The following is a 9,326-nucleotide window of genomic DNA, read 5'->3' on the forward strand; positions in this document are numbered from 1 at the left end:
TTTCCCTGCCAGAAACCAACATAAAGTACTAGTAGAAAGAAAAAGAAAGTGAAAGAAGAAGAGATGAAGATGGAAATGGGGTTAATTAGTAATATATATCAAATTTGCAACTCAAAATGATTAATATAGTAATTCCCATGAGAGTAATTTCTTAATCATCAGCCTTTTGCTTTATGTTTCTCAAATCCATGAAATTATAGACATTTTATCTCTATGAAGAAGAAGAGATCAAAAGGGTAGAAGCAAAAAGATGGGAGTATTTAATTTCTAGTGGATATAATTGAAACTAACAGAAAGGTTAATTAAATTAACTAATACTCATGAGAATGGTGGTGGTGATGGTACATTGATGCTGGATTCTGGTTATTGTGGCTGCTGCTGCAATCATGTTGATGATGAGGTGCTGCACCAAGATTTAAATACACCATTCTTGAATCCACGTTTAAGTTTCCCAAATTGTTGTTCCCACTGCTTGTACTAGAACTATGATCTTCACGAACATGTGGATATATAGTATCCGAAGACGGATTGTTATTCGCTTCTCCTTCCTCTCGAGAAAATACCATTGCTGCTGATTGAACAAGTTCTAGGCAAAGTCTTAACTTATTCGGTTCAATGTGAGTGAGTCCGGGGATAGCACCCTTAAATAGAAAATCAGACGTTAGGGTTCTGAGAATATCGAGTGGAGTGATCCGATCCATCGTTTGAACGTTCGGGTCAGCATGATGGTCCAATAGAACCGCCACCATGTCAGGTGACACCATTTCAGCTGCTAAGTGAAGCGGGCTTTTGCCGTTGGGGCCGGCTTGATAGTTCACATCAGCTGCACCGAGCTCGAGTAGCGCTTTCACTACTTCCCGGCTGCAATTCTCCACAGCATAATGCAATGCGAGAGATTCATCAAGATTTAGACCTTCTCCCATTACCATAAGCTTGACAAGTTCAACGTCGGATGAGTCAAGGGCTCGTCTCATTCGTCGAATTTTTTGGTCCTCGAGCTCAATGGTTGAGGGAATTTCGTGGTGGTGATGGAGGTGGTGGTGATGAGGGATTAATGATCTTGTTCGTGATATGGAGGATTTGAGACGGAGATCTTCAATTTTGGCTACAACATCAATGGGGATGTGTTTGGCTAAGATTTCTGGTGGGAGGCCTGATTTTGCAACTAAATGAGAACAAGTAGTCCAAAGTTGGTGCATGTCTTGCTTTCTTGAAGCTACTAAAACTTTCATCACATCTTCAATTGAAGCCTTCTCCACCATGCTTGCTAATTGCTTCTGCTAATAAAACAAATGTCAAAAAAAGAAAGAAGAAGTAAAGTTGTAATTCTAATGGATTTACAAATGTGGAGTTTTGCATATCTTGGAAAATTTATATGTCCAATGTGTTTGTGCAAATTTGTGATTACGTAGGGTAGGTATTCATTTAGCATTAATAATTCCACCGGTCTTTCGTTGTTGCTGTTTGAAACCAAAAGAGGAAAGTAGATCACTATTTTGGAAAGATTTGATATCATCACAGTGGAAAGACAAGACCGGTGAAATCAAGAAACCAAATTTGGAAACCTTCGAGTTTGGAGCACAAAGATAATTGGACAATCCAAAATAATTGAAAAATCTTATACATGGAATCAAGAAAAACACCCATGAGACGAGACATTCACGATCAAGATTCCACCAAAAAATATTTACGAACTTTTGGTAAATTAGGATGAAAGAGGAAAGAAAGGTTGCATTTGGTACTATTTCCTTAAGCTGTGTATAAGCCGCAAATATAAACTCTGAAAAACTTGGATCTGGTGATTCTGCAAAAAGAAACCTAGCTAGGAAAAAGGAAAGAAAGAAGTACTAGATTTTCTCTGAATTTACAAGCTTCGATGAAAAATATGAAAATGCAAAAATTGGCCAAAGATCCCTTAACAACAAAAAAGGAAAAAACACCTCAAAGAAGATAACATGCTAGAAAGAAATAAAAGGAAAGGAAAAACACAAACCTGAGTGAGCAAAGCGAGCTGTTCAACACCAAAAGATCTAGCGGCTGCAAGAGTATCAAGGGCAAGATCAACGGCTGAGGTGCAATGTGTATGCCAACAACTTCTCTCCCCACAATTAGGCCTTGGTTCATGTTTTTGTGGAACAATTGAAACTTGTCCACTGTACAAAAATTGAAGCATCAACAAGAAAACTTCATACCCTACTGTGTTCACAGGTATCACCTGTGAACCACTCGTGCCCCTCGGCGACGGGACAAGCCCGCCACTAAAGGGGCTTATCCTTGGGCCGCAGCTGCCAACAGGCGACTCTGGCCCACAAAAGAATTTCCTGAAGAAAAGACTCCTAGCAGCTAAGATGCATCTATGAGCATGAACTAAACGACCTTCAACACTGAAAGTAACATCACTAAAAGCTTGACCGTTGATGAGAAGATTGAGATAATCTAAAGAGAGAGTTCTTAATGAGTCTTCAGGAGTCATATTCTGAGAAAAGTGAGTAGCTAGGCTAGACTTTTGAAGTTAAAACATACAGTAGAGAGAGAAAAAGATAGTGCACTTGAAGGCCTAATAGGAGAATGGACACATGCACAAACACACAGAGAGTAAAGCTTAGTGGCTTTACTTCATTTAGTGGATATTTTGTTGTTTGTTTCTTCCGTTTTCTACCATTAGATTAGATGAAGTAATCAACTGTACATGTCATTTGTTGTGAGATTCTCTATCTATGGTGGAGGAGGGAGGGGGGCAATATGGTTGGCTATCCTTGGCCCGCTGAGGTATTTAAAATGAAATGAAATGAAGAGAGAATATGGATTTGATTTAAGTTATATACGCTCAAGTATCAATTTACTTGGGTAGTGAGGGTTTATTTATTACTCCCCAGGTCCATAATAAGTATTTCTTTTGTCTTTTCATTTTGGTCCAAATTAGGTGTCATTTTACATAATTCAGAAGAAATTAACTTTATTTTTTAAAAATTTGCCCTTATTTACATATCTCAATATGTCAAATTAACAATATATAAATTTTAATTAAGGGTAATGTAGTTAAAATACCTTTTTTTTCTCTAGAAATTAGTATCTTCTTAACAAGTGTGACAAAGAATAAAAAGTCACTTATTATGGATTGAGGGAGTATTTTATTTTCATATCACCATAGTAGGTTTGATAAAAAGAGTTACATATTGTAAATCAACTTAATCCTGATATGTACACAAGTTAAACCATTATAAGAAATAATAAAAGAGTAGCAAATAGTGAATAGCAAATCACGGGCTGGGTATAAACAAAAATCTTTCATTTAATTTACTTTTTTTTTTAGGATATATAGTGTGATTTTCATGTATGGTTAGGGTCCTTGATAGCTACCTAATCAAGATGTTGAACTTTCTTGGAGATTGTGTGCAAGTAAAAGATTAAAGAAACAGGACTCTTACTAGATGTTAGGTACATAGATGTTTCAGTTTTCTCCTGTGATTTAATGGTTCTTGGAAAGTGTAGTGAAATTAGAGGTGTTTTGAGTATTATGGAAATATTTTGCGCGATAATGCTTTTAAAATGTTTGATTATCATAAACAGTTTTCGAATTATTATTTTTTCACCAAAAGAGGAAAATAACTGCTAGCTCTAATGGCAGCGAAATTTCCTTTCTAGGTAGCGATAACTACTCCCTCTATCTCATATTAACAGTCATGGTTACTAACAGTAGTAAGGATTGATCTTCTCTAACTTCTCTCTAACTTTCTCTCTCTAAACCATCAAGGATTGACGCGCATTGACGGTGAACTAACGTGCGCCACCTCTGCCGGCAGTGGTAGAGGGAGACCAAAGAGAGTAATTCAGATCACAAATTTAAGCAAGGAACCAACAAGTTTGACAAAAGTTGATGGAAAGGAACAATCGAGGGGAATTGAGGACATGCAAAACTTGCAGAGCTCAATGGAACAGTTGCAGAGCTCAAAAGTGATATGGCCGCCTTTGCATGAAGCGATTTCAGCTAGATCACCTTCAATTGACAAAGGCGAACATAGCCAAACTCTGAAGGCATCAGCGAAGAGTCCAAATGCAGAGAGAATTGAGGTTGAAAAGGAGATTCAAAGGAAGGAGACATAATATATGGAAGCAATGAAGCCAATTACGGAGCAGGAAGTTCAGATTCATAAAAAAAACTGGATGAGGAGCAGCAGAAAAACAAAAAGGAATGGGTGAATCTGTTCGCTGGGAGCAATTTAGCAGCTAGAGGTATGAACCTCAAATTTATTGCTCCAATGGTCAAACATGGAGAAAAAATAGTTGAACTGGATAATGATGAGGTCAGTCGTGAAACAATGAAGTGGAAACATGCAATTGTATTGTATTTTGTTGGAGATTCCCCTTAAATAGGTGTTTTGGATCGATTCATTACTGTGCAGTGAAAATTTGTCAGTAAACCAAAAATTTACTTCCATAATGATGGATATTTTGTGGTGAAATTCAATAGTGTGGAAGACAGGGATGTTTTGTTGATGTCAGGGCCACATACTATAAGAAACCTATTATTGTCAAAGCATGGTCGCCTAATTTTGATTTTGATAAGGAAGTACTGCAGACAATTCCTATATGGGTTAAGCTGCCTAATTTGCCACTAAACTGCTGTAGTGTGGATTCACTCAGTTGGATTGGGAGTGGCTTAGGAATCCCACTATATGCAGATGAATGCACATCTAAAATTGAGAGGATTTCTTATGCAAGGCTACTAGTAGAAATGGATGTCACAAAGGACATTCCTAGAGTCATAAAAGTTATGGATCCGATGGGCAAAGTCTTTGAGAAACAGGTTGCTTATGATTGGATACCTTAATATTGCCACACTTGTCTTCAAGTTGGCCATAGTTGCAGAACAACACAGACAGTACCTGAGGGCAAACAGAAGCAATTAAAACCAAGGATGGAATAGAGAAGAAGAACAGAACCAGACAAGGTGGAAGAAGGTGTAAATGAACAAACTAAGAGTATGATACGGAATACAAGGACAGTTGATGTGGCTGAGAAAACAACAGAATAGGAGCTAGCTAAGAGGAAATATGCAGCAAAAAGTGGACAATCTAACATAAAAGGAGATCCTGGCATTAATGTTGTGAATGGTTTTAGCCCACTCAGCTACGAGATAATTTATATAACAATGAAAAAAGGCCAATGTAGCTACCAGGGTGATACAGGGGACCCAAAACCAAAGAAACCAAATAAATAAGAATTATATCTTGGAATGTGAGGGGTGTAAATAAAGTATATAAGCAAAAAGAAGTAAAGAAATTCATTATAGATAATGATGTAGGAATGATAGCTATACTGGAGAATAGAGTAAAGCAGAAGAATTCTAGTAGAGTGATAAATAAGATTATTAGAGATGGTGTGCAAACTACTCTCACAACTCTAAAGGGAGAATATGGATTATTTGGGATCCTAACAGAGTGGAATTTGAAGCAACAAGCATGAGTGCTCAGGCCATCCATGGTATAATTAGTATCTCACAGTTGCAACTAAAATTCAATTTGACAGCAGTTTATGAAATACATACTATTGTGACAAGGAAGGATCTATGGGAGGAATTGAAAAGTGTCAATAATTCTGTTCAAGGACCATGGCTAGCTATTGGAGATTTTAATGCTATAATTGACATAGATGATAGACAGTTTGGTAATCCAGTTCAGGAGAATGAGATCAAGGACTTCAATGATTTTTTGCAAGCTAGTGGCATGACTGAACTACATACAATGGGCAGAAGATTCACATGGTCAAAAGGGCAAATTTGTAGCAGGATAGACTGAGCTCTAGTAAATACTGAATGGTAACTTACAGTAACTATTACAGAGGTGGTGATTTTAAACCCTGGGATTTCAGATCATACCCCCCCCTCTCCCAAGTGTTCAGCTCAAGGATGTTGTAAAGAGGAGTCCAAAGCCTTTCAGATTCCTTAATTTTCTAGCGAAGCACAAAGAATTTCTAAATGTGGTGGCAAATATTTGGGGTAGACCAATTGGAAAGAATCATATGGTGGAAACTAAAAGCATTGAAGAAAGATTTGAAACAACTAAACCAAACAGATTTCAGAAATGTAGGGGAGAAGATTGAGTTCTATCGACGGAAGTTGCAAGATATTCAAACACAAATAGGAAGCGACACTCAACCAAATATGTTGTTTGTGGAAGAAAAGGAAGTGAAGTTTGAATTAGAGAAATGGAGCCTAGTGGAGGAAAGTATTCTTAAACAGAAATCAAGAAACAAATGGTTGGAACTAGGAGATGATAATACTGCCTATTTTTTGCTAGTTTGAAGAATAAGCAGGCTCAAAACAGGATCAGAAGCCTAATTAATACCAATGGTGATATCCTTCAGCAGCCAGAAGACATAGTAGAGGAGGTGGCCAGTTTTTATAAAGAGCTCCTAGGCAGTGCTACTGATCAACTACCAGCAGTAAATTCTGAGATCATGAAGTGCAGGAATGTACTTACTAGACAGTACCAACTGTAATTGATAACATAGGTAACTCATGATGAAGTATATCAAGCCCTTATGAGCATAGATGAACACAAAGCTCCTGGTTGTGATGTGTTCAATGAAATCTTCTTCAAAAAAGCTTGGAATGTGATTGGTAGAGATGTTACAGCTGATGTGCTTCAGTTCTTCACAGACGAGGATATATACAAAGCTATAAATTGCACAACAATAATATTGATTCCAAAAATCAAGAACCCAACAAAGATATCTGAATTTAGACATATAGCTTGTTGCACTATGTTGTATAAACGGATCTTTAAAATTTTTACTAATCATATGTAGGGTGTTATGGATAGTCTTGTGGATAAAAGTCAATCTGCTTTTGTCCCAGGAAGGTTAATCACTGATAATATTATATTGAGCCATGAACTGGTGAAGGGGTATGGAAGAAAAGGTATCACTCCTAGATGTATGTTAAAAATAGACATGAGAAAAGCCTATGATTCAGTGGAATGGCCATATATTGAGCAAATCCTAAATTGCCTCCAGTTTCCAGCAAAGTTTGTCAAATGGATCATGTGCTGCATTAAAACTGTTTCATACTCAATCCTGCTAGAAAAGGGTTGAGACAAGGGGATCCTCTCTCCCCATTTTTATTTGTCTTTCCCATGGAGTATTTCAGCAGAAGTTTAAAGGGGCTCTATGAAGAAAAAAAACTTCAAATTTCATCCAAGGTGTAAGAAACTGCAAATTCTACAGCTTGGGTTTGCAGATGACTTACTACTATTATACAAAGGAGAGCTAAAGTCTGTCAAATTGTTGATTCAACACTTTCAACATTTCTCACAGATGTCTGGTCTAGTTGCTAATGTAAAGAAAAGCTCGGTGTATTTTGGAGGAGTCCAACAGAATATTTTGCATGCTATTCATTTTAACAAAGGAGAGATGCGTTTTAGATACTTCAGAATCCCTAAGTACAAAAAGGCTACCTATTGTGCAATACAAACCTCTTCTAGATAAAATATTGGCTAGGATTAAATCGTGGACCACTAGATATCTATCATATGTAGACAGGCTCCAGCTTGTGAAATATGTGCTCTTCTCCATTCAAATATACTGGTGACAAGTATTTGTTCTTCCCAAAAAGGTTGCGTAACTGGTAAAATAAACTTGTAGAAGCTTTCTATGGATAGGTGGAAGTGAACTCAACAAAAAAGCTCTGATTGCGTGGGATAGATTATGTCTTCCTAGAGCTGCAGGTGGGTTGAATATCCTAGACATATATGTGTGGAATTGGGCAGCTATTGGGAAACTACTATGGATCATATGTAGAAAGAAAGATTGTTTGTGGTTGAAATGGATTCATTCATACTACACAAAGAGAGGTATTGTATGAGACACCAAGACTATCAAGCCTCATGGATTGTACAGAAGATCATCAAAGCTAAGACACTGTTTGATCAGATATGAATGTCTGAGGCATATGTGGCAGCTATGAGCAACTATTCAATAAAGAAAATATATGGACTATGTAGAGGGGATTTTCATAAAGCTCCATGGAGAAGGTTGGTATGCAATAATGCGGGGCTACCTAAATGGATATTCATTCTATTCTTGGCTCTTCACAGGAGACTGCAAACAAAGAAGAGGATTGCATACTGGGCAAATATAGAGGATATGGAATGTGTACCGTGTGAAAGAGAATGAAGATATCGACCACCTATTGTTTGAATGTGAATATGCAAAACAAATGTGGTCCAAACAGCTAGTATGGCAAGGCATTCAAAGGGAGGTGGGTTACTAGCACCATGAAGTAACATGGGCAATTGAAAATACAAAAGGGAAAATTGCTGAACAGGAACTATATAGGATGGCACTAGCTGGTGGAGTTTACCATTCGTGGCAGGAAAGAAATTCAAGGATTTTCAAGGCTCAAAGAAGATCAGCGGATCAAGTGATAAGGCAACTGATAAGAGAGCTACATGTAAGAGTACAAAGGATTTATTGACAAGAAAACAATATGCAATTACTTAACTTCTGTCCATAAGAAACAGTATAGTAAAAGAGAGTAGTTTGTAGAGGTGAGTGTCAGCAAGTTTGGGACTAATGTCCAAACTGCTACTATTTCGGAAGTTCTGTGATGGTTGTAAAAATTGTTTTTGTGAAATATAAATATATATAATTACCAAAAAAATAGTTGTCTCAAATTATTTATCCTTTTAAAAGTTCAAGAAAAAATTAATTAGTTTTTTTTCGTTTTTACCCTTAATAATAATTATATTTGAAAATGGAGATAATACATAAATAGAATAAATATTAAATGAAGAGAGATTTTATCTTAAGACATAAATAAGGGTATAATATTCTAATTCCTTTCCTAATTACTGTTTCTTAAGTGCATGTAAAAAAAATACAACAAATAATATGAGACAGAGGAAGTATTACTCCATATATACAACTAAATTAAAAGAACAATTAACACAATTTTGAATCTTCCTTCTAAGGAACATCACCAATATACTATTTTCTTCACTTGTATGATTAACATATATCACTTGTTTTTACCAAACTAATTAATAACAACAACGACAACATACCCAGTATATTTTCATACTTAGGGTCTGAGAATGGTAGTGTGTACGTGTAACACCCCAGACTTTAAAAAGTCCTACATCGGCAAAACACAAGAGAGATGTTGGGTATATAAGTTAACAAGCCTTATACCCTAGTGACGTGTTTTAAATCCGTCACTAGCGGACAATATCACTAGCGAGCTGGGTTGTTACAGTACGCAGACCTTACCTCTACCTAGTGAAGGTAGAGATGATGTTTCCAGTAGACCCTCGGCTTAGAAAAGT

The 9,326-nt window shown here is 36.7% G+C and overlaps 1 protein-coding gene across 2 annotated transcripts; it reads right to left on the bottom strand.

Annotated features, from left to right (window-relative positions):
- Window positions 1-68: 68 nt before the first annotated feature.
- On the bottom strand, window positions 69-2,789 carry LOC104225072 (BTB/POZ domain and ankyrin repeat-containing protein BOP-like). 2 transcript variants are annotated; one of them, XM_009776835.2, is made up of 2 exons: window positions 1,994-2,789; window positions 69-1,277 (listed from the first exon to the last, which is right to left on the bottom strand). In XM_009776835.2, exons 1-2 carry the CDS (start codon window positions 2,471-2,473, stop codon window positions 312-314), a joined length of 1,446 nt encoding a protein of 481 aa, XP_009775137.1. In that variant the 5' UTR covers window positions 2,474-2,789; the 3' UTR covers window positions 69-311. The 2 variants fall into 2 exon arrangements, with proteins under 2 accessions (XP_009775137.1, XP_009775136.1); XM_009776834.2 differs by having other exon boundaries at window positions 69-1,280; window positions 1,994-2,748.
- Window positions 2,790-9,326: the final 6,537 nt, after the last annotated feature.

Source organism: Nicotiana sylvestris, chromosome 12 (assembly GCF_000393655.2).
Source record: "Nicotiana sylvestris chromosome 12, ASM39365v2, whole genome shotgun sequence".
NCBI classification, from domain to species: domain Eukaryota; kingdom Viridiplantae; phylum Streptophyta; class Magnoliopsida; order Solanales; family Solanaceae; genus Nicotiana; species Nicotiana sylvestris.

Coding starts and splice junctions, on each gene's coding strand:
- LOC104225072 (XM_009776834.2), bottom strand. CDS start 2,473: ATGACTCCTGAAGACTCATTAAGAACTCTCTCTTTAGATTATCTCAAT. Junction 1,281..1,993: donor AGCTCGCTTTGCTCACTCAG/GTTTGTGTTTTT, acceptor TTGTTTTATTAG/CAGAAGCAATTAGCAAGCAT.